Genomic DNA, 26,893 nt, shown 5'->3' with positions numbered 1-26,893 from the left:
TATAGAACAGTTCAGTAGGGTAAAAAACATAAAAAAAGGTAATTTGTTGTAATGTTGGCCCTTTATAATACAGTGTTCTATATGTAGCACTTCAATATTGTAAGTCGCTTTGGACAAAAGCGTCTGCCAAATGTAATGTAATGTAATGTAATGTAATGTAATGTAAATAGTACAGAGCTTTCTATAAATAAGCATGTATGCATCTTTATCATAGTGCAAAGATTAGTATGTATGGCCTGTGTGGCCAGTAGTGCAATAGTCAGCATGTGGGACCTTGGTAGTTTGGAGCTCAGTACAATACAATACAGCCTTCATAGTACAGAGCCCAGTAATCCAACAAAAGTACAGTATAGTTGTTTACTACCTTATTTTGCATAGATGCACAGATACATACTGCATATAGAAAAGCAGAACTGAGACTAGCTGAACTAGAACAGCTGAAATGTTCAAGGAGCCTTGATTTCTATTTTCCTGAAATGCTGTGTTGCTTTCTCGCCTTTCCATGCATAATTATTGTTTCTGTTCCGGAGCCAGACACTTGAATTAGGTACAGAACAACAAGTATTGAGTCTGTTTTTATCACTAAGCATGATCTTAATTGTAAATTCACAGTAAACACAAGCAGATCATTACAGCACGAGTAATAAAAAACTTCTGGCCACTGGCAATCAGTAACACAGTCTCTATTCACTGATCTTTGGCTTAAGTTGTCCTGCTTTTCTTGCCGGATGCCTGCACCAGAGTAAATAGTGTGTCCTAGGGAGCGAGATAGTGAGGGGAGCTGCCGTGGTGCAGATGTGTAACAGCAAAGCCTTTGTGAGGAGGACAGACGCTTGTATTGTAGCGTGCAGATCCTCAGACTTCAATATGCTGTGTGTGTTTCTGGTTAGATAGGAGTGAGTGTGAGCATGACCAAGTGTGAGTAGGGGGTTTTTGGAGATGAATTAAGTGCAGTGTTGTACTGATGGCTCCTATAGTGACAGCCCCCGAGGCTAGCGCCCAGACTCGGAGGAGACTGACACACAGCATGCTCATCCATAGACACACACACACACACACACACACACACACACACATATAAGCAATCACACTCTCAGGGCAGAAATTGAAGGGGATTCCTCCACACAGCCTATGACAACTATGACTCCACTACTACTAAGACAATATTAAGCAAATATTATTCGGCCTATATGAGCTTTTCTTGCTCTTATAAGTATAAACACTATTAAAAGTGTAATATACCAAATAATAAATGTGACTCTGATACTCTGCAACAGGGGTTCCCAACCTGATCCCAGAAAAAAAATCTCCCACCATGAAGAGTTAAGACCCAGCACACCTGGTTCCAATAGTCCAGTGCCCTTTGAAGGCTTTTATTACCTGGATCAGGTGTGTTAGATTAGGATTGTAATGAAAATCTGCAGGGTGGTAAATCTCCAGGATCAGGATCGGTTATCCCTGCTTTATAGCATCATTGGTTTCATATCATTTTTAGCAAATACAAATAAAAAACAAGATAAAATAAAGATAAATATAAGCTAAAAACAATAAAGTACATTTTAAACCTTCAAATGTGTCCAAACAGCATGATGATTACATTAACTGTTGTAGGAAAATGCTAAAATTAAGTATTCCATTGTTCTGAGAACACAAGCAGGTTAATTTTTGTTTAATTTGCAAATTGATGTCTTTTAACCGTGCCTTTCACGGTTGTTCGAGTCCCATTTTTTATCTATAGCTTTTTCCTAGACTTTTTCTTAGACTTTCTATTATGAAAGTAAGTAAACATCAATAAACCTGATGGAATAAAATATGTTAAGGAAAAAAATCCACAGCTATGATTACAATAAACGCATTTCAAACTTTTGTACTGTAGTATATTTACATGTTATTTGTGTGTGTGTGTGTATTTGCGTAAGTGTGTGTATATGTGTGTGTGAACTCATACACAAGCGCTTAAGCTTATTTAAGGGAGTCAGGAAAGATGCATGACTCGCTGACCCTGATATCACACTGGACCATATGATTTTCCGCTTTCTTCTGCTTGTGCTGAGCAAGATCAACAAAGTCCAGCTGTCTCCTCTGGATGTGAGCGTGTGTGGGCTGCCCTATATATGAATCATCCCAGCAGCCTCCCACATGCTGTGGTGTAGACATTGCGGGAAGAGTGTATATCTGATCCGCCGGCTCCACTTAGCTCCGTATCTCTGGACTGGCCACAGGGCCCATCCATTGGCAGCTAAGTGCCATATTTAATTTATTTAACCTGAAGAGTTTGAACTGTCAGAAACGATTACAGGGCTCGGCCATCATTTCCCCGACGGCCAGACGTGTTTCATGCAGTCTGGAGTAAATGCGAGCGGCGGTGTGGTCCCGACAGACGTTCCCTCACACCCCGGAGAATAGATGGCCCGGGACGAGGGTGTTACGCTGGCTGGTGGAGAAAGTTTAGTCTTTAGAGCTGTGGTCTGCAGCCACACCCTTGACCTTATTGCATTCCATCTTTGTTCCACTTTGTCTTCCCTTTATATTCTCTTATTTTCTTCCACATTTCTCTCACAATCTCTTCTTTTTTTCAGTTTTCACCACATTTAAAGCGATGGTTCAACAGAAACGGTTGGTGTCTGAAGTTTCTGACACTTCTTTTGTAGTTTTGAAATGAAGCTTGACAGCTATTGTATTTAACACATAATCAGACATATTAGACAAGTAAGGACTGTGTAAGCCTTGTGATTAATCATCACACAGTTTCTTCAAACATTGTGGTGTGAAATAATCTCAGATAGACTTGCCCTTGTGATTTTGGATGCTGTATGAGGTTCTGTTGTCTATAAAAATGGATAAAAGCAGCACACAAAGTAAAGGATGAGGATGTGATCATACTGCTCCACAGCTCAAGACTGGCAGTATTTTTACATATAAACGAGAGAAGAGAAGCCATATTTTGAATTTTAACATAGGCTAACTGCAGGGCTTGTGCGGTCATGAAAAACCTGGAAAAACTCATTGAATTTGAAAAAAGCAATTTCCAGGAAAGTTTCCAAGAAAAATAAAAAATACCTAGAAAGTTTTGGAAAAGTCATGGAATTTTCTCTACAAATGTTTTTCATTTATTGATGGAGAAGCTATTTTGAGCTTCTTGAGCTACATCAGATCAGTTAGTTATGTGATTTAGCTCTACACAAGGAATCTCTCAGGATTTGACACACATTTTATTATTAAAGATTCTGTGTCAGCATTTCTTAAAAAATATTTTTTTTTATTTAACCCTCTCATGCATGAATTATAATAAACTCAGTCAGGATTTTTTTTCTAAGTGTTTTTATACATCCTTAGGGATGTAAAACAAGGTTTGAAAAAAATATATATTCTATCTTTATTCGATAAAGAAATATTTATCTGTCCACTCAAGTGTACTTCATGCATTTTTTGTTGTAAAAAAAACACAAATGTAATTCAGTTATACAGTTGTAATATGGTATTCTGTTGGAATAGTGGAACTGAGGAGGATATTGTGACACAAGAAAATGTCTCTGAACCGTAGAACCTTATAGAATCTTGATTGTGACTGGTATTATCATACTGTATTCTTGTCAAGTCTCTGAACTGTTAAGTGAGCATATTCTCTTATAGTATTTTATAGCATGTATCATATTTCCTGTCAAATCATGCTTGTTGCTAATTTCTATGATGGTTGCCAAAGCATACAGGGCACAAAGCTACAAGACACTGCATGCAGATGTACTTGGTTCTTCGTGTGCTGGCATTTTATACTTTCTTGAGCTGGGGCCAGTGCTTTCCAGGGGCATACTGGATATTGGGGTGCCCTTAGTTTCAACAGCCTCATCTCCTTCATCTCCGTTCCTCAGCCTCAACTCCCTCAGTAACATTTCCAGACTCACCTTCACTATCACTGCTTGACCCTACTTCTCTGCTTGCAACTGTCTGTACTGGCAGACATTCCTCAATTAAAGAAGTTGATTTACAGCCAAAACATTAAACAATATGAATTATTTTTAAAACAACACTGGAAGTAATTGACATTGCATAAAAGTTGAAAAATAGCTAATGATGCATGATGTACAATTAAGTGGACAGATGATTAATCTACAATTCCCTCAAATATAAAATCAAAATTTTGAAAATCTTTACATAATATGTCACCTTAGATGTTACTTGATGTAATTATATATTTTTTACCTGCAGTGATATAATTTTATAAAAGGTAGAAACAAAAATAGCCAAGGTGTTTGGTGGTTTTCCCTGTCTGCCGGCCATCATGATTTCATTGACTTCTTTTTCCCATTACAATGACCAACCAATGCAATTTTTTTGTATAGGATGATGCAATAGCTTCCACTACAGTGGACTATATGCAGCAGTGCCCAAAATTGCAAGCATATTTAAAGAAAAAAATTTTTTAAACAGCTGTACACTGTAGTGACCTCTATGCATGAAAGGGTTAATTAATTTTTGGCCTATTATAAATTTTAATTATACTTAATAATATTGTTTGTCCACTGGTGTTTTTAAGATCGTGTTGTGATGAAAATTTGCTTGGAAGGCATGGAAAAGTCATGAAAAAGTCAGGAAGGTATATTGCTTAAAAAGTGTATGAACCCTGTAAATGTATTTATTTAAAGAAGCATCCATGAACATTTAGACAGTTATACTGTATGTATATATTTACTGTAAAACCAAAAAATAAAAACAATGTCTTGGCTGACATTTTTTTTTATCTACTTCTGTCTACTAAAATGAACCCATTTTGTCTGATTCGAATGAGTAAAGATCATCCTTATAAGTCCAAAAAGGCCATTTTTTTTAAACATTGGCTTAAAGTTCTAACTTCTTATTTATGAAGTCAACTTTGGACACCAAACACACGTTGGCTGAAACACTAGGGGAAAACGCTTTTTTTGTATTTGGTAAATTAGATTTTTTTGGCTGAGCCACCACTTGAAATGAGTCATTTCCAGAGACACAGGCAGTTCTTCCCCCAAACCGGCTCCCGCATCACCCTCAGACATAAACAGTGTTAGTATCCAGCCACAGCGACTCTGACCCTCCAGTATTCAGAGTGCTTGGTTGGGAAACATCTTCATCTCAGACCCTCTAGCTTCTCTTCTGAGTGAGTGAGTTTAAGCTCTGAATGGTATTTTTAAACATTTTTCAAGTCGATGTCGGCGGTTCATGCCAAAGTTCATCTGGAATGGATGAGTGTGCTGGGCAGAGGCGAACAGCGTTAACAATGCAGATGAATTCACCCTGCCTGGAGAGCAAGATGGAGGAGCTAAGAGCAGAGGAGGTGGGAAAAACAGAGATGATATGATCAGGTGTGAGAAGAGAAGAGAGGAGAGGAGAAAAAGCAAGAAAAGGAACTAAGAAAAGATGAGCATCTGTTCAGCTGCCAGAGAGAGACAGGGCTGAGATCCAGAGCTGCTGTGTAAATGACAGAGCGAGACAACAGAAGCAGTAGGAGAAGAGCCGTGAAGGGAGGAGTGTGTGTTCAGCAGGAGGACTGCAGTGTTGATGTTTACTGTGGGAGAATGGCAGTGTTAGCATGCGCTGGATTTAGTATACTGCAGTATGTATGATGTGATATACAGGAAAAAGTATGTGAACCCTTTGGGATTACTTGGATTTCTGCATAAATTGGTCAATAAATGTGTTTTAAATCTTCATCTAAGTCACAACAATAGATAGATATAGATAGAAAGATAGATAGATGTATAGATGATAGTATGAATAATTTAACTAGCATGATGACGGTCAAATGCAATACACACTTTGCTGGTGAAGATCTAATTAGACCAGTACAGATTAATAGGTATAGATCAGTATAGGGTATGTTTTCTCCTGAATTACCAACTTTTAAATTACTTTCCTAATAAAAGATCAGCTTAGATCAGGGGTAACCAACCTTTTTGAAACTGAGAGCTACTTCTTGGGTACCAATTAATGCGAAGGTCTACCAGTTTGATACACACTTGTGAAATCACAAAACTGCTTAATTTACCCTTAATTAAATGTTATTACTATTAATAATTAATTATATGTTTAGAACAGGCCTGCGGGCTACTCATAAGGTCCTTGCGGGCTACCTGGTGCCCACGGGCACCACGTTGGTGACCCCTGGCTTAGATCATCTAAAACCAGCAACTAGCCTTTATACCACTGCTGTACATACAATTTATGATTTTGAATTATTCTAAACTGTAATTTTTAAGTAAAACTACAAAAAAGCGACATAATGCTGAGTTAATTAATACCTTTAGACACTCCTTTTAGTTAAAAACATATTTAAAAACACTATGTAATACTGTTAATAAAGTTGGTATTGTTTTATTGTTATTTTGACATAATGTGAATCTGGCAGTTAGTTTTCCACACTGTTTCAGAATTGTATATTGATGAATAGACCAACAAAAATGCAAAATAAAACAAAAAATGTATGTTCTTCTTTTGTAAAATTCCTATTTTGGCGATCATTTTGGTGAAGGTTATTGTGCAACAATGACAGTATTCTATTTATTTTTTTCCTGAGAGAACTGCTATGTCAGTTACAGCGGAGGAAAGTTCGGTGTTGCCGTCGGCTTGGCGGTGGGGAAAAGTGCAGTGTCAGGGTGGGCACTCAAAGCCGGGGCTGAGGGCTCAGCTGGAATAATCCTGACAGCTTTTCCTCCCCGTGCCCTGCGCTGCAGCCTGCTCCATGCTTTATGGAACTGCATTATAATTCAACAGATCGCTCGGCGCGAGCTTGGCCCGGCGCCAGGAGCCTCCCGCCCCTTCGGGGTTATAAATAGATTGATGTTGAATAAATATAATAAGAGCTAGATGATTTATTATGATATATCTGTAATTCAATCAGCAAAGCCACACTCCTGAATGACATGGATAATGGAAATAGACTGGGGGATGAGGGGCTTGGAGGTGCGTTTTCCTTTCTTTTTCTTTCTTCTTTTTTTTTTCTTTTCATTTTTTGTCTGTTTTTAACCACTCTCTATGTGTTCCCTGTTTCGCCTTATTTTTTCTTTTTCTTTTTCTTTTTTTTTGTCCCCTGGAACTCACTCTCCCCTGCTCTGTCTGCAGCTCTCTCCCTCTCTCTCTCTCTCGCTCGCTCGTTCTCTCTCCTGCTGGCACAGTATTCCAGTTTGATGTTATCTAATTGCTGTATTAATATGCAGAAAATGCGTAATCCATGTCTCTCCTCAGGATTTCTGAAGGATTTTATTCTTCTTGAGTGGGAGCGCTCTGCTGTAGTGCAGGGGGCTGCCACATTGTTATGTGACTACAAAGCATGGCACACATTTTTTTCTTTTTTTTTTCTTTTTTGTATGTCTGGAAATTACTCATTGCCATAATTTAGAAATGAATTTCATAGTCTGTATGCATTGCACATTAGTAGTGTTGACTCAGTGCTAGTTCTGGAACAATTGACAGCTGGAGTTCATTATTCCCTGTGTCTTAGTCTGTGTGCCACTGTGAGCGTATTTACCCAGGAAATTAGCGGTAGCGCAGCGGATAGCGCTCGCTACGACGCGCCGCCTGTGCTGAGCTCAGCGTGGAGAACTGCAGGGCTCTGTGTGTGTGTGTGTGTGTGTGTGTGTGTGTGTGTGTGTGAGCAGTGATGGCCCTGTTATGACTTTTATCTCTGTGCGGAACTTTGTGTGTGGACTGTGACAGTCGCCTGGGAGCATCTTCAGCATTTCTGGCTTCAGGTACAGGCCCAGCAGGAACCCTATGCTGTCCATCCAAGGACACTGAACAGCTGCGAATGTTCACAGTCCATCAGCCCATGAACCAGTAGTCACTGTCACCCCTGGTACATTCTCCCTCAGTCAGTAGAGAAGGCTGGTGATCAACATCCATGCATAAAGTCAGACACGCCTCCTGTTGATTATCTTATCAAGTTTCATCATTTGAATCCATTTATCCATGATATATATTTTAACCTGAGTGAGCCAACATCTCCCCGATGTCTCAGCTTCCCCCGTGTGAAGTAACACATCACCAAGAAGCAGCAGTGATCACAACCTCAGCCTGTGCCCCTCCCCGGGGGTCCTCCTGATCAATGGTTATTTTCCGCTTGTAATGAAGAATCAATGGACAGTGTGGAGGTGAACTGGACTCTAGGGGACTCAGCCAGGCCCTGCGCATGCATCACTCAGGTTACAGGCCCGTCATTCGTTACAGACGTCAAGGACTTGATTACATCACGGAGTCGGAGGGCCACGGCCTCGTCTCTAAGCCCACTTGCTCTGGAAGCTAATCGTAGCCTAACTAGCATGCATAAAACAAGACATAAATCGATTGGGCGTATGGTATATGAGATCATTTTAAACTGATATATCAGCTCATTCTGTAACACTTTAAAATAAGACTACCTTTATAAAGGCTTTCTAAGTGGTCATAAATGAGTTTATTAATGGTTTATTAATTAGGTTGCAAATACTTTAAAACCCATTAATAAGCAGTTAAAATATATCTGTAACAACACATAAATAGAAATGGCAACAGTGAGCTAAAAATGTTCAAATGTCGTTCCACACTTATTTATACTTAGTTAAATTACTAAGTTGATTAATATGACTAAACAAACAATGAATCACTTTTGCCTTTTTAATTGATGTGTTGTAACTGCTTATCAATGTTCTTTCTCATTAACAATCTAATCAATAATAATTCATAAACTCAATTGTAAACCATGTATAAACGCTTTATAAGGGTAGGCTTATTTTAAAGTGGTACCGCTAATTCTAAATACTGAACAGTATTTAGAGCAGTTGAACACTCTTCAGGTGTTACACTATGGCTTGTTAATCTCTTAAACTCTTTCTTATTATTAAGAACGATTCAGCCAGCGTTTGCATTTGCATTGCTATGTATGCATGTAGTAAAAAAATAGTAATCCTCAGGGTGTAATAAAAGCCACAGAGGGTAAGGGGTTAAAGGTGAAAATGCTCTGCAGAGTTGTTCAGCTGTTGAGATGTAAATAATCATTTAGAGAGGTTGGTTGTAAAGTGGTGCATTGACCTGTGTCTGATTTTCTTGTGATGTCAGAGAAACCAGGGGTTACAACGCTTTGCCACACAATTTTTTGCCACAATTGAAACTACAAAAAAATATTAGCTAAAATTCAAATATAGTTTTTTTGTTTGATTGAACTAATTTCATGAAATTCCATAAAATATTTAGCATACAACATGCTAAAATAACTTAAATAACTTATGCTAGAATAAACTAAAATACTAATTTGTATTGACTTCCATTAAGCTAAGTGTCACACTAGCCAGACACACGAAAGACACTCAATAATAAGGCACATAAGGGCCGGCAATGGTAAACAAATGGTACAAGAGGTCAAGGCAAAAAGGTAGTTGAAAAAACACAAATACGAGTCGGTATCTAAAGTGCAATAAACAAACAAAACACTTTGTTTGTTAGTAAACTAGATTCAATACCCAGTGAGGAGGTGTTAAAAAGTCGGGATATATATACTAATAAGACCAGGTGTGGGCAATCAAAACCTTATTCTCCTGGAAAGTCAATTTAGAGATATTGATGGAATGTTAATGCTGAAATATATATATGTATATATATATATAATTTATCCAAAGCATATGTTTAGTCTGGGCACAATGCTGCCATAATTTTGATCCTATTTAATAATTAGCTTCTGTATTTGTAAGAATTGTGAGCATTTAGTGAAGCATTGCTCTGTGCTATGTTATTTAAAGGCTTTAAACTCTAAGAAAATCTTTTAGTTCCTACTTCTGTAAACAATACTTCTGGGTCTAAGTTGGGTCTAAGTTTCTCCAGAATTGAGCAGCAGTCCAATAATGGTTTATTTCTTTGTGGTTATATATTTTAAGGGAATTTTTAAGGGACAGCAATATTTACCTATAAATGCTAGCTTTAGCTTTAGCTCTTTTTCTCTCTCTATTCTTCTATCTCTTCTTTTATGAGGTGTAGTCAGTAACAGGCTAACATGACCTGAAGTTGCTGTATGTTCTCACACTGAAACAAAAATGGCTATTATGGGTCTGGGCTGTGATTTCACTCAGACGCAGAGCTAATATTATTCTGGCACGTTCAGCTTATTCATTTCTCCTCTGGGTCATTACACAAGTTTTGCGTGAGTTCAATTTGTGTTCCTATCTGTGCTAGTGTTTAGCTTCTGACCACGGGTGTCATTTCTGAGGCTTCTGAACTTTTTAGCCGTTAGCTGTAAGCATTTTCTTACTGTAAACAAATGATTGCTTTGATTTTTACCATTGAAACACTGATGGTCAGTGTTTGTTACTCAGTTTGTAAAACGGGGGGTATGTGAAATGCATGTAAATGAATGTGTGTTTAGTCTTCACGGGATCTTTGTAGTTGGAAGTGTGTGTGTGCAGGTGTGAAGAAGATTCCTGCCTGAAAGATAGAACGTGTGAAAGGCAATTAACAGGCGGCTCAGAAAGTGTGTGTGTGGGGGGAGTGGGGAATGGGGGGAGATCATTTCTACACACATACATCCACACACACATATATTTTCCTGCCTGTTTTAAACACAAACTCTCTAGACAGAGTTCACAGGCACACACACACACATACACACAAAGAAAAAATATTACTGAGAAAATAAAGGAGGAAACCTCGTCTGCTGGTTGACAGGAGGGAAGATTTAAATGCTTATTTTCATGGTCAATAACACAGCTTCACTAAAGCCAGTATATTCCCAGCTTCCTCCCCCAACCGCTGAACCTACATCCTATAATAAACTCTATGGAAATGTAATTATCCTTAGCATTTGCCATAAGACTCCTGGCCATGTGACTCTAATGACCAGAGAGTCAGCTTTGCACTGCGTGTGTCCTCGTCACTACATGAATGCTGCTATTGTAACAGTGGCTGTGTGTAAGTGTGTGTGTGTGAGTGTATGTGTGTGTGTGTGTGTGTCAGTGTTAATTGAGGAACGAGTTGAATCTGAGCCTGTGGGCAGCAAGAAGTGTCCCAAAGCCACCCGCAGCTTCTCCAGCCTACCAAACTAAGTGACACACGCCCACTTCCTCCTGGCTGTCAGCGTGGCAGTGCTGGGGTAGAGAGAGAGAGAGAAGACAGGGGGGAAGGGGGGGGGGGGGTGCTATTGTATGAAATTCTCTGTCAACAGAGTATCAAACACCATGCAGGCATGAAAATGAGTTTACCTATTTATTGGTGTGTTTGTGTGTATATCACGGCATCATGAGCTATTTAGGTTTGCAGGAATGATGTTAATGAGCTCATGTTTCCTGTGTGCTGATACTCTGTGCTAAAATAATAACTTACAGTCCTAACATAACTTTACCATTTGTTAACATTACACAGTTTTATAAGTATGCATTACTGTACATAATTGTAAACAGCATGTACAGTATTGTGAATAAACAATATTGCAGGCAATGTTCATTTGAATGTTCTCCTCCACCAGTCTTACACACTGCTTTTGGATAACTTTATGCCACTCCTGGTGCAAAAATTAAAGAAGTTCAGTTTGGTTTGATGGCTTGTGATCATCCGTCTTCCTCTTGATTATATTTCAGAAGTTTTCAATTTGGAAAAATATATAAAAAAAAATCTGCATTTTAAGTGATCTTTTATTTTTTTTCAGAAAGCGATCCAATTAAAGAAAATAAGTTGAGTCAAGTAAATATTGTCTGTGAACCAAATACACCTAAGTTGGTCCAACTACATGTTTTGCATTGTGTTCATTTAGGTTATATAAAATGTGTTTTGTAGATTCTGCTTACTATCCCCAACAACATTTTTTTTTACCTTTTTTACATACAATGTTTTATATAAATCAAACTCACATAATGCACACAACACTATATTTTTTGTTAAATTAGGTTAGCAACTGGGAATTTATGACTATAACGTGCATATATATATATATATATATATATATATATATATATATATATATATATATATATATATATATATATATATATCTCAAGAGAAAAATACTGACACCAGCCTGTGGAGAATGACTACACACTGATGGTAACTGAGAGGTGGGAGGACACACCCTATATGCAAATAGCATGACCAACATCGGATGAAAACCCCTGTTTGCTCAGTAGACCCCACTTTTACCAAGAAACTTAATAATGTTAGTTGAGGTAATTATTTTGCTATAATATTTGGTGCAATTCAATATTTTTTGTTCAGCTGACTTAAAAATCACCTTTAGGAGAAGAATTTGAATTTTTTTCTTTTTTTTTTTTTTTTTACAGTGTATTATAAATATACAGTATTGTAAATGACCTACACAGTACTGTGTGTACACAAGGTTTTAAATACACAGTACAGTAAATATTAATATATCAGCCAGCACTCTCTCAGGGTCTAATAAGTTGTCATTACGTGTTTGTTTCTGAGTGTTACAGAGTGTGCTCTAAAAGGGCTGTAAAGGCACCTGCTGGTGTCCGTCACTTAATGAACCCAAGGCAGTGTCAGGTTTCTGCATCTCGCTTCTCCTTCACCCCTCAGACTCTTCTCTCCAGCTCAGCCTACAGTCAGTCTACAGCTCGTACTGATACACGTCCTTCACACCTTCCTATCAAACAAAGCGTTGTTTTTCAGAAGATGAGGAAGAGGAAACGGAAAAGGGGGCCGCCCCACCAGAGGTGCTAACGAGGCCAACAGAAACACAGATTAACACGAAGGAAAGACTAATTTGCAACTCAGAATGAAAGCAGAGGGAGATATTGCAAAATGTTAAAAGTTTTTATGGCATATTTTGGTTATATAGCTGGTCTATGTTTGTTCTGGAGGTTACATAGTTACCTCCCTTTCCCATTGGCTTTCCTTTTCTGTACAGCAGTCTTCATTAGGGCTGCACAGTATTGGAAAAACTGATATTGTGATATTTTTCTTTATGATATAAATGTCAATATTAGAAAATACAGACATTTTCACCAGATTTTTACTGATTTCACGACTTTCTAAATGTGCTGGATAAGTATAAGCATCCATTCATAGAAAGCTTGGCTCTGTTGTGGTGTCACAATTTGTGTAGTCCTCCTCTCCATGTTTTTTTTTTTTTTTTGATGTTCTCACTCCCTCCTCCTCGTGTGTCCTGCTGTGATTTCACAGTGCTCTGACCTGTAAACCCCACAGCAAACCAGGACACATCTGAATGAGGGATAAAACCAATGTAAACTAAACAATAAAAAAAGCCCCAAAACCACATTCTGTACTTGACAAGCCTGTCACGATAATTACATTATCGACGTATTGTTCATTAATTATTCATGGTCATGGCTTGGATCCTTTTTGCTGACCTCTGTATTGCCTGTTATGTTTTCCTAGCCAGTAGAGCTAATTAATATATGTATAAACCAGCATGTTAAATTAAATTCAGTGCTATTTAAAAGAGAGTAACTGTATTTGCATTATGCAATTGTTTTACCTTTATATCAGAGGCATAAAATAGTCCTAAAATGACAATAATATTGTTTTTCTCACATTTATTTGTAATAGGGCTGCAACGATTATTCGATATAATCGACAATGTTGATTAATTAAATTTGTCGACTACAAATTTCATTGTCGACTAATCGTTCATTTGTAACAGTCCCACGTTACACAAAGTGCTGTGGACAGAAATGCAATGGGAGATGTTTAAATGGCTCACTCAAACAGTTTATGCTCAACTCCAAAAGTTCCCAAACACAACAGATTACATATTTACTCACAAAATATCAGTACTTTTCACATTTAAACAACATCTAGACATTTTTAAATCATTTTTAAATTTAAATCCCTTTTAATTCTTGTGTTCAGCTGTTTCTATTGTTTTCAGAGATCGAGGGCATGGCAAAAATAATCATTGACTACTCAACTAATCGAAAAATAATCATCAGTCAATCATTAGTCGACTACCAAAATAATCATTAGTTACAGCCTTAATTTGTAAGACCATAGTATTAAGAGTATTGGGGTCAGAACTGCCGATTCAGCGTTGAGAACATCTCATCATTAACCAACATATAGAAACACAACTCTCGCACACTGCACCGATAATAGATTACCATCATGATGTGTGAACAGCTGGAACGAAGAAAAGAAGAGCCACTTCACCTTGAAGCTTATTGACTTCTCCAGCAGGCCACTCCTAGCTCTTCACTGGATTCGATGGTTGGACAATGGCCTCCTCCTCTCGAGAGCTTGTAAGATGCAGTAAGGAGTCGCAGGCTCATTAGATCAGGGCTAGATGAGGCTCGGCGCAGTGGCAGGAGTCACGCTCTCGCGTCAAACGAACTCGTGTGAGCACAGCTCCATAAAAATCAGCCCTGTTAGTGTGACAGCACGGCGCTAAGCACGACACCCACACTGCTTTATGTTACCAGTGGAGCTAATGGCAGTTTGGTAGCCTTCACCATCTCTCTCTCTCTCACTCTGTCAGTGTTAAGACAGTGGTATTATTTTGTGTTTAAAAAAAAAAAACAGCAGAGAAAAGAAGATCTCTCTCTTTCTGTGTTTCCCTCTCTTCTCTCTTCCTCCCCCTCCCCCCTCTCTCCCCTCTATCTTTAGCTGTTTTTAATTTACTTGTCATTGGGGTCAACTTTTTGTGTCTTTGAAGAATAGAGTCCCTTCTGCGTAATCAGACAGGAAGTGTCGGATGTGCATAATAGATGTGTATTTTTTTTTTCCTCCCCCGTAGTTAATTGAGATCAAGCTTACTTTGACCACAGTGTGCAGAAACTCCTCAGGCAAAGGCGGCTTATAACCTGGAAACGGAATGAGGAAAACAAGAGAGGAGAAAACTCATTATAGTGAGGTGGTGCTGAAGCAAAACAGACAGGCTTTTAAATACACACTAACTATTGAGGCTAGGAGTGTGTGTGTGTGTGTGAGAGAGAGAGTGTGAGAGTGTGTATGCTTGTAAGTGCATCTGCTTCCCTGCATTTGCTGCGTAGCCCATATTAGAGAATGTGTGTACCAATTCCTCCCAGTAATGTGTGTCTGTTAGATTTCAGCAATCTTAATAATCATATCTGAGTCTGCTCTAATCCTATTAGCACTAATTGTTTTCGCACCTGCGCCAGTGTGCCGCTGGATTCTAATTTTCTAATTAGAACTTTTAAGACAATAGGAACTCAGACACTTTGCCTGTGCCCCTCTCTGCATACTGCCAACATATTTTCCAGGCACGCAACCAATCAGAATCTCTGTTTTAGCTAGGGAACAGGACACCATGCAGTCAACAGAACAGCAGAACCAATCAGGATGTCCATTTCAGCATGAGAATGGGCAATAGACAGTCAAACTTTGCAGCAAAACCAATCAGAATGTCAATTTTAGCTGGTGGTAAAATAACACACAGGCAAACTTAGCAGCAGAATCAATCACAATCTCTATCTGTAACCAATCACAATCTCCATTTCAGCCAAAGGCGGGGAAACAAACCAGTCAGAATCAGCTTTTTTAGTTGGGTGTGAAGCAACAGCCAATCAGACAACAAGGTCAAATTCAGCAGCAAAATCAAAATCTCTGTTTATGTGTCTTAATAAATATAACTAATTGCAAGTCTCAGGCAAAGAAGATAAAGATGCATTACTGAAGTTGTCACCATACAACACCATACAGAAATCTCTATTTAAGACAGGCATTTATTAGTTTGAGCATAGGAGCATCTTACATCCCAGAAGGAAAAACTAAAGATATATTTGTTGCCATCACTAGTTTACTTTACTGACAAGCAGAAATACATGTGTGGGACCATCAAAAGGTCACAAGCAAGACTTGGTATTATTTGTTTAAACACTTTAGCATCTAAGAAACGTTGAAGGAAAACCCACAAAATACACTGAAAATGTATTAATTGACACATATTTAACAACCAAGAATCTGTATTTCAGACAGGCCAGACGAGCTGCAGGATTACTACAGCATTGCTTGTTTGAACATAGCAGTTTCTCACGTCTTAGAAGAAATAATTGAAATCATGTTTGTTGCCTCCACTCACTTCATTGACAAGGAGGAGTCTAGTGCGTTTAGGACAGATCAAATAGTCAAAGGGGCTTTAATTAGAGTGAATCATTTGTTTGAACACAGCGGTATCTAGCGTCTTGAGGAGAAGAGGATGAAGATGTATTTGTTGCCATCACTCATCCACTTCATTGACTAGCAGGAATCTGTAATTAGGACAGCTCAGACAGGCTTGAATTAGACAGGATGACTTGTTTGAACATAGCAGCATCTTCAGTGTCTTCAGAGAAGGAGCTTAAGAGGCAGGAATCTATGTTATGGCGGGTCAGGGGGTTCAGAATGATGTGTTTAACCATAGCAGCACCTGATATTTCAAGGAGGAAGAGAAGCTAAAACTGTACTTGTTGCTTTTACTCACTTATTTATTGACTAGTATGTTTGACCAGAACAGCACCTGACATCCTAAAAGAAGAACATGAACCTTTTTGAAGTATTTGTTTCCACCACTTGACACACAAGAATCCGGAAACATATTTAGACAGGTCAGACATGAGAGAATCAGACAGTTTGTTGCCTCCACTCACTTTATTGACAAGCAGGAGTCCTTGTTTAGGTCCAGATCAAAGGATCAAACAGGCTACAGTCAGACAGAAGGCTTGTTTGAGCACAGCAGCGTCTAGCGTCTGAGGAGCCGAGGCTTGAAATGTATCTGTTGCCACCACTCACTTCACTGACAAGTAGGAGTCCATGTTTAGGACAGGTCAAAGGGTCAGACCGGCTAGAATTAGACATGCATTGGCCTCTCTTGACCGCTGTCCTCACAAATATCTCCTGTCATGGGGTTTGTTTTGCAGATATGACTTCATCGAGATCCGCGATGGCAGTTCGGAGTCCGCGGATCTGCTGGGCAAGCACTGCAGCAACATCGCCCCGGCCGCCATCATCTCGTCGGGCCCGGTCCTCCACATCCGCTTTGTGTCAGACTACGCCCACCAGGGGGCGGGCTTCTCGCTGCGCTACGAGATCCACAAGACAGGTAAGAGTGCGCGGCACCCCACCGAGCTCTGGCTGTGATTCATGAAAACGAAGCCACATCAAGGCCACGTCTGGCTCTGTCTCCTTTCCTGTATTTCCCTTATCGCTTTTCTTTGCTGGTAGCGTTCCTCTGTTCCGGGGGCTTACACACAGTCACTCATTTGAAGCTTTCTCGGGTTGTTGTTTTTTTTATGTGAGGTTCTTGGAGGGGCTTGGTGTTAGTGAGTGTGTGAAGATAACAGCAGTTATGATCTCTGATGGAGCTGCCTGTATTATCACGTAGCACAGAACCCACCCTTTCACACAGGATACACACACACGCCTCAGCCTTTCTTCTGATCAGCCACTTCTCGCAGAAGTGGCAGCAGCAGAGGTGCCAAATTGACTGTCATTGGTCAGCTTTGGAAGAGTGAAAGGGACCTGGTTTTACTGTCTGAATACCAAATGATAATTTGATTTTATGGTTCAGAGGGAAGTCACGCCAGGGCTTGGCCGGGGCTTGGCTCTCAGTAGCAGAAGGCCACTGTTAGGTAACTGGATAGTTTGTGGGTGCTGAGTTCCTCAGGCGAAGCAACAGACCCTGGCTGACCTCTGCTGCCACCAGTGAGCAACTGATCACCTCCCCCCTTCCTTATTTGGGCCTGTTTGACACGCACCGTGACAAATTCAGATCAAGGCCGCAGCGGGCAGGGAAAATAAACAGCGGGCAGGCATCTTCTGTTCCCTTTTCATCCTTCTGAAAGCATTCCAGGAATACCTCTTTAATTGAGTCCTGATCTCCAGTCCCTGGAGGCGGTGAGGTGGGCGGCAAGAGAGCCTGTGTTACTAACACAGCGTGTATTTGTGTGTCTGGGTATACTGTCTATATGGTGGTCCAGGCTCTGGGCTGGCAGCAGTCGTAGACAAGGAGTGGGAAGGAGTGTGTAATGATTTAGGAAGGGACCTGTAGGCAAATGGCTGAAAGACCCAGTCTGGAATGCGATAAATTGTAGGTCAGGGGCGAGTAGAAGAAGAGTAGCAACTGTTTTCACTGTTGTGGGATTGGTGTGGAAGGTGCGGAAGGTGCCAGTTGTTTGGGTCAGGATTAGGAAATAGTAGTAGTAGTAGTAGTAGTCTAAGAAGAAAGAAATTTAGATCATTTTAAAGTCATTTTTGATTGCAACTTGCATTTTGAAACTGAACTTTTATGTCATGTTTCATTATCCCATCTAGAGCTTTGCAGTTCTCAGCCAGCATTAACACACTCTTAGGTAATAAAATGGTAACTTGCTCTTATGACCTACAACACTCTGACCAGGCAGCTATATATACTGTACCATTATATAAAATATAACTGAATTCTCAAATCTGGGCGCAACTACACACTGATGGTGAACAAGGGTTGAGGAGACAGATTATTCAACTCAATACATTTGTGGTATAATAGCGATGGTAGAAATATATTAATGAATATATCATGGTTTTATGTTTACAGTATAGGCTCAAGGGCGAAATCTGCCCAAGCCAAGTGTAGACTCCATGTAGGCTTGAATGAGGTCCTGATGAGACCCATCAGACTCCACTGGAGCCACTGAACCCTCCCATTAGTGCCGACGCCCTCCACTCTGAGAAATCAGCACTTTAACACCAGCACAGTGTCTCTCACCCCCTCTCCTGGGAGGAAGTAAAGACATGCTATCCCAGGTCCCTGGAGCATGCTGGGAGTGTGAATGATCCACAGCAGCCCCTCGGCAGGCTGGCGGAGCGGCGAGACGAGCAGATGCCGGGACGAGTGCTATCATGTCGGCAGGTCGCGCGCTTTCCTTCATAAACAAGCAATAATGACGGTACCCGTCAGGATGTGGAGACTAGCGGTTGCCATGGCATTAACAGGAACTCGTTACGCTTAGAGGGTTAGAGTGAAATTGTGTGTAGACGCGAATGTGTGTGGCAGTTCTGAGTGCGAAAGACAAAGAGGGCTCTCGAAAGAGATGAATACGAATATGTAGCTGTGTGTGTGTGTGTGTGTGTGTGTATGTGTGTGAGATGCCGGTTTTGGCGATGTGTGAGGGATCGTATTTCCTCCAAACCACGGTTGTTTCATTTGAACTCACCAGACTGTTGCCAGAACATGTCGACAAGCCGTGTTTTACGAGATGCAAAACAAGCTCGAGGAAAAGGGAAACAAAGAGAGGACGAGACTGAGGAACTGGGAAAGAATGTGAACGAGAGCTTAGGGAAAAGCTCAAAGAGAAAGAGAGAAAGATGGCAGGACTAGAGCGAGGACTGCGAAAGGCAAAAAGAAGCAAAGGAGGAACACAGAAAAGCAAGGAAAAAGAAAGTGGAGCTCTGAGACCTGGCCCATGAGCTCTTGTTTGTTTACCATGCTGTTTTGGATGGCCGTGTGCTGGCACACTCAGTCCAGCGTTCTCCACAAGTGATAGGAATCTTGGGTAAATACACAGCCTGGAGGTGTGGTCCGCCCAGCGTTGCACAGACAGCTGGGGAAAGAGCCTCTATCAATCTCTCTCCTCCTGCAGAGAGGAAATCAGCATCCAGCCGCTCCCCAGATCTCTGTTTCTTCTCCATTCACCAGCGCCGGGCCACCCCTAGACTTCCAGCACTGAACTCAGCCACACCAAGCTTAGCCTCGCTGCAGGGCAGTGCAATTATGTGTGTTCCTGTGTTTCACCATCCTGTTTTTTTATAATATAACAACACGTTAGCCTATTATTTTAATTAGTGTGATACGTAGTATCCTCTGGGAAAATTATTATCCCATATAAGGCAACATTCAGTGTAGATTCTTTAGATCCTAATATTTTAGAGCTGCAAAAATGTAAGGTATCATCAAAGTTGCTCAAGCTCCCCCACCACACAAAGTACTATTAGTGTTGTAAAGGTGAAAGCTAGTTTGAGCCCCCTCCACTTTTCTGTCAGTTACAGTATGTTATATTTGTAGCATCATGCCACCAGTGATGGGGGAGAGTGATTGGAAGGTCATCTTACCATATTCCATACCATGCCCACATTTTACCCAGCCATAGGGAATGAGAACAGTTGAGCTCCATGGCACTGCCAGCCTTGAACGGGGCCAACACTTAGACAGATGTGCCACTCAAGAGTTTATAGAAAACATTTAATTACAGAAAAATGGTTTAATTAGTCAGTTTTGGTACTTCAGTAGAGAAGTATTAGTGCATTGAATTGCATGGTGTAAAGTTCTCAGGTGAAAACATAGCCTATACTGGTGAGCTAGCTGGTTAACCAATTCAGCACCATGGTCTTTGCGGGTAAAGCTGGTCAACCAATGAGTTAAACTGCTGGTTGTTCAGCTTTGTTAGATGAAACCTTGCTAGTTTTATCGTGCTAAACCATCAAACTTCAACAAAAAAACGTACTAAGCTGGTCATACTATAAGAGTTAAATGGGTCAAGCACATTGACCAGCTTGTACTGCCTTTTTTTTTTATAAGGAATGATGAAAAATTAAGATATAAGCATTAGCGTATTCCTTCAATAGATAGATACATTTGAAGCACCATTCTACCATCCAGATATGGACTATCAATCTATAAAAATCTTGTAACAATGTTGGAAAAAAAGCAAAAACATGCTAAAATCTGTAGAATTTTGATGGATTTTAATCTAACCTTAAGCTCTTAAACATTAGATATTGCATCTTTGAAAATTATGGGATATATGAACGTACACTACTCTACTTTATTCAACATTTACCTTTTAGTCGTGCAGTAAACAAGCTTCAGCGTCTCGGTCGCGTGCCCTACTGTAACTCGACTCATTCACAAACATTTTAGTTTACTCAACCGTGCCTCGACACCTCATACTACTGTTGCCACGGCTACAGCTGGAAGACTCCCAGCCAATCTGCACTCCACCATTAGCGTGCTGGAACAGTGGACAGAAGGAGCCAATGAGAGCTCACTTTACAGGAGCCCTCTAGCTACCATGATGCCACCCAGTTACCCTTACTCTTGCCCCCCTGCTGGAACCCCCCGGGGCGTACAGTCTGGAAGCAGCCGTATCTCAGCTATTACTGACTTAACGGCTGTTGACGGATGCTGATACTGCCCCTGAGCCGTCCCACTGACCCCGCCGATCAACAAATAAGATCAAGCAACATCCCCCCACCTATGTTTGCCCTGGGTTGTTGCCCCATTGATTGTATGTCAATGTGGCAGATTTGTGTACAAGTGTATTGCTCAATATATAGACTTTACTTTACCAATAAAAGGGACAACTGTGCACAGTTTGAACTTTAGTTTGAGGGTCTCTTGACACTTAATACAGGTATTTCTGTGGTATTGCTAAAATAACCTATTGGAACCAAGCAAAGTCTAGCTCTTTGCATTTTTGTACTGCACTTTGCATTTAGTTTGGTTGCAAAGTTTGGTTGAAAAAATACCAAAAAACACATTTAAATCAAATGAACGTTAATTTTGAAGCTTTAAAATGTTTTTTACACTTGTTTTTTTGGAACTGAACGTGGTATATGGTATTGCTCAAAGAACCTTCATTTTTAAGATAAGGGTGTACCATATCAAATCTTACATGATAGTCTTATTATATTTTTTGGTAACACTTAATAACTTAAATATATTTTAAACTAATGATAAGTAGATGTGAACAAAGCAGTAGTTGATCAGAATTTGAAAATTAACAAATGCTCACACATGACACTTATTTATCAGCATGGATATTCATAATAAAATGTTAGCAAATCAATAGCTCATCAGAATTTGAACATTAATAAATCGCTAGTAAATACGACTTTTAAACCGGGCAAATGTTTATTAATTGCAGTTCATGTTGCCAATGTATTCATTAGTATTTACAAATGTGATAGCAACTTTTTAGTTTCTGAAAATGTGACAAATAATAGTTATGAATCATTAGTTAATAGTATATTAATGAAAGTTATTATAAAGTGTTACATTTTTAATGATAAAAAATATCATTTTTTTTTTCTATTGGTGTTGCTATTTAGTGTAAAGGCCGTTTTTTTTGTATAGTGGTTTATATTTGCAGTTTATATTCATACACTAGGGCGGCACAGTGGCGCAGTGGGTAGCACTTCCGCCTCACAGCAAGACGGCCTGGGTTCGATTCCCGGCTGGGGCGACCCGGGTCTTTCTGTGCGGAGTTTGCACGTTCTCCCCGTGTCTGCGTGGGTTTCCTCCGGGTTCTCCGGTTTCCCCCCACAGTCCAAAGACGGCACGTTCAGGCTAATTGGAACTTGATTGAAATTGCCCCTTAGGTGTGAGTGTGTGAGTGTGTGAGTGAATGTGTCTGTTTGTCTGTCTGTGTCCGTCTGCCCTGCGATGGATTGGCGGCCTGTCCAGGGTGTATCCTGCCTTCCGCCCGATGCCTGCTGGGATAGGCTCCAGCCCCCCCCCCCCCGCGACCCTTCACGGATTAAGCGGTTGACAATGAGATGAGATGAGATTCATACACTAAATATTCTGCACTTTATTTTTTTATTATGGTACACTTTTAATGTTACATTAAAATAATTTATTTGTCATAAAATGAAGTAAAATCTTGGTAAATTACTATTGTTTGCAAAATAGACAATTTTTTTTCAGATTTTATAGATTCTATTAAATGTTTGAAACTGTCATACTAAATAAAACTTTAACAGTAATTTTTTTGCAATAGTATGTTCCTAAAATTATTAAAATATTACCAGTATTGTTTCATATCGTCAAGAAAATTACTATTACAAAAATATTTATTATATATTTAAAATATAATTTTAGAGCCAAACCGCCAAACCCCTAAGCTACTCATTTCATATCTAAAATAACAGTACGTTCTTCTTAAATTTACAGCATATGTTCCGTACTCACACTTGTTTACATGGATGTCACATGACCGTGCAGACGTTGTGGCCCAATTCCAGAACACGTCTGCCTGCACGCACAGTTACTGTACCAGTATTGCGTGAGAGCTTACATGCGTATAAACGCCGCCTCCTCATGCCAATACCCCCCCAGACACACATGTACTCGCTCTCACACTTATTACATGTGGATTAGAATCATCAGCACGCACACACACACACACACACACACACACACACATATACACACACACTGTTCACTCACCCATGACACCCATTCCCTGTTCTACCCAGCAACGCTCCACAATAACAACCCTCCAACCCCCCCATCCCCTCCAGAGCCATAGACAGAGCAGTTGTCTGCCCCAGAATGGGGTCCGGGGTCCAGAATCCCCTGCTGGGAAGCAGGGGGTGAGCGCCCCCTAGCCCGCACTGAGCTGAGCTGACTGAGGCTGGCTGTTTTTACCATGTTCACGAAACGTGAATTAATGGGCGAGAACAAAAGGCCGATGGCGTCAGGTTTACTCATGCATACACAGTGCAGTGTAGAGTACAGTAGGGAACTTCAGTGGGGGTCTGCCCTACTGTCTGCCTTTCTCTGTATGAGTGTGAGCGTGTGAGTGTGTGTGGTGGGGTGGGGGGATGTTGGCGAAGGGGGCCAGCCTGTGACGACCGAGGTCACGTACAGTCGTGGGCACACACACACACACTCACATACGCTCACGTCTCAAAGACACACTTAAGGCACTTAAAGCACTCTGTCTAAGAAAGTTGTAGAGCGTATGTTGAAGCAGCTGAGCAGCGAGAGCCTCTTCCGCAGGCTAAACCACAGCCTGGCTGACCCACTAATATGAGGAACACAGCAGTCAGGGCTGGAGAGCAGATACATGTGTGTGTCTGTATGTGTGTGTGTGTGTGCGTGTATGTGTGTTTGTTGGTGGATTGATGTGTGTATATGTGTTGTTTTGTTGAATGCACATTTACAGGACATTTCTTTTCTTTTCTAAGACCGGAGGAAAACAGGAGTAGCAGAGAATTTCAAAAGCAAAGAAGAAAAGACTTAACTCTGTAAAGATCTTCAGTATGCAAAACCATGTTTTTTTGGTCTTTAAAGGTCCGAAATATGTGCAAATCAAGTGCTTTTTGGCCTTTAAAGGTCCTAACGATGTGCAAAAGATTATCTTTTTTGCCTGTGTGCATAACTGTGTCTTTCTAGTCTTTAAAGATCTTGACCAGGTCTAAAAACACACTTTCTGGTCTCTAAAGGTTTTAAAGAAGTTTAAAGCTTGTCTTTTTGGTCCCTTAAAAGTTCTTGACTATGTACAAAACGTTGCCTTTTTGCTTTTAAAGGTCCTGAATATGTGCAAATCCATTGCTTTTGGCCTTTAAAGGTCTTGACTATGTGCAAAACGTTGCCTTTTTTGCCTTTAAAGGACTTGACTGTGTGCATAAGTGTGTCTTTTGGGTCTTTAAAGACCCTCTTGACCAGGTGAAAAAACACGCATTCTGGTCTCTAAAGGTTTTAAAGGAGCTTGACGCTTGTCTTTTTGGTCCCTCAGAACTGTGCAGAACTGTGACTTGACTATCTGTCTATCAGTCTAATTCCATTATATTCCCTTACTTAAACTGTTAATAATACTTTATTAATAATACATGATACTGTAGGCTAATAGATTTTATTGGATCTAATTTTTTTTCAGGTATTTGATCCAGTGATTTTAGCCAGTATTGGATCGATATTATGTCCCTTGACTTTTTGATTTTAAAAAGTCTTGATTAATTGCAAAGTTACATGTTTTGATCAGCAAGATTTAGGGTTAGGATTTGAATATAGAAAGTTGTGTATCATCACTGTCCTTAAAAAAAAAACTATTATCTTCAAAATGTCAACTGTACAAGAGAATAATCATTTATAATCCTTTATTATCCAAAAAATGTAAGTTATTTTTAAACATGCTATTGGCACATTTATCATAAAATGTAAACATAAAAACAACTGACCAATTTAAATTTGTCAAAAAGTTAAAAAGTCAGGCAGGGATGAAAATAGTTGTAAAATAAACTGTTTATTTTGGCACTACCAGCCCTGTTTATCTCAAGATCACTGCTGGTATTATCACTGCTCTTGAGTATGTGCTGCAGCTGAGCGCTGATGACTGATACACACAGGCTTCGAGTAGCAAGTCTAGAACAGGCATTATGTAAAGAGTGTGTGTTATGTAAAGACATGATGGAATTGTCCTGGTGTTGCGTTCTTCCTGTGCAGACGCCTGTAATGAGTTATTTATATCTGATTACTGCAGAGGAGCCGGGCTCGGCACATCACACAGACACTTGTGTGCCTGGGTATGAGTGGAAGATAGACAATAGAAGAAAGAAAGACAGAGAGACAGACAGACGGACAGATAATTAGATACAGTAGACAGATTTGAATTCAAACACACATTATGCCAGGTTCACACTACACGACTCTTTGAGTGTTCAATCGTTGTGCTGTTCACACTACACAACTGGTTGTGCTGTAATCATGAGTCCTTCAGTTGTTGAGCTGTTCACACTACATGACTGATCAGCGACACGGGGTCACAAATTACACGATTTCTCACTGTGGGAAATCACAGACTCACCTGGCTGCTCTCCAGAAACACGTTTTGTCATGAGAACACACCTCCATGCCAGAGAATCTTTATAGAGGAGAATACGCACTTGCAATAAGTCCAACATGAATAGGTTCATATGAAGCAACTGAGCAAAATCAGAGTTTATTATTAATCTCTGATCAGTTTTATACTGAAATATGTACTTATGAGCTCAACACATAACTGTATCAAATGTTTCAGTACTCCAGACTGTTTTCATTTTTTTTTCATTTTGAACTCCAGTTTTAAGCTTTTTAAACATGCTCTATCTGCATCTCTAGGATCAGCTCGCCAGCCAATCAGCTCACAGTAGCAGTAATGCTAGTGCTTTACAGTGTAAAAGCTGTTTTTTTTTTAGATAAACTGAAATACATAATTCTACTTACTAAAGTTAAAGAAATATTGAGAACAAGTAGTTCATAATTATTTTTAATTTAAAGTTTTTAGCTTTTAGCTCCATTCACCCCTATATATAAAGGACTTATTCACGGACTCCCTCTAGAGTCGTTTCATGATATAGCAGGGGGAAAGGTAGGGTGGTCAGACTCTGTATAAACAGCTCTGGTGTGTTTTGGACCCGTGGTTCTCTTTTTGTGGTCTCATTGGCTGCATGTGGCCGCTGCTCCTGACTCCTAGTCGCTGACTGAGTCAGATATTAAACATGTTGAATATTTGCTGGGCGTCTGCGACTTGTTGGTGATCAGTAAGCGATAGATCAGCGAGCGTCTTTCAGTAGTTTAAGCGACTGAAAAACTGGCCCAAAATCCTGTAGTGTGAACCTGGCATTAGTCACAGTTCAGTCAATCATCTTGCATGATTTTCTGTGTAGTTATTAATTAATAAACCACTGGACGATAATGTCTGGTCTATACAGTTGTGTGTGAGCAGGTGTGTGTATGCATATGTGTTCGTGCAAACATCCATGTCCAAAAGAGACCCGCACAAACACACACACATACACACACACACACACACACACACACACACACACACACACATGTATGCCGCCATAAGAAACAGATGTACGGTGTGGTGGCGGTCCAGCGGGGTGGAAGGAGAAAGGGAAGAGTGTGTGTAGAGTGTAACATTAACCCACACCAGCTGCTTCATCCCAGCTTCACTATCTCTCTATCAGCTGCCACACTCAGCTACACTGTGCCTATGAGCTGCCCACTAAGGAGGGGCCAGGAAGCTGTGTGTGCATGCGTGTGCATGTGTATGCATGCGTGTGTTTTACCCCTGAGTCTCCATGGCAGGCCCAGGCTCGCCTCTGTGGGGGGCACTGACCCCTCATTAACTCCTCAGACAGTGGGTCACGCCGTCTCCGACTCTTTATATATACGCTTATATATACGCTTTATATATAGAGCTCTATTAATCTCTCAGGGATGCCAGGTCTTCTTTAAGGAGCTGGT

The 26,893-nt window shown here is 40.2% G+C and overlaps 1 protein-coding gene across 2 annotated transcripts in view; it reads left to right on the top strand.

The window, feature by feature from the left end:
• The window catches only part of nrp2b (neuropilin 2b), a 113,446-nt gene that overhangs the window by 13,613 nt on the left and 72,940 nt on the right, over window positions 1-26,893 (top strand). For both annotated transcript variants that reach the window (XM_007234155.3, XM_022680251.2), the window contains exon 3: window positions 16,818-16,999. In XM_007234155.3, the coding sequence (XP_007234217.2) occupies window positions 16,818-16,999 (182 nt within the window). The remainder of the gene's footprint in view (window positions 1-16,817; window positions 17,000-26,893) is intronic.

Source organism: Astyanax mexicanus, chromosome 11 (genome assembly GCF_023375975.1).
Source record: "Astyanax mexicanus isolate ESR-SI-001 chromosome 11, AstMex3_surface, whole genome shotgun sequence".
Lineage (NCBI taxonomy): Eukaryota > Metazoa > Chordata > Actinopteri > Characiformes > Acestrorhamphidae > Astyanax > Astyanax mexicanus.
Note: the sequence above shows the minus strand (reverse complement) of the source record. Positions and strands in the feature narration are given on the sequence as shown.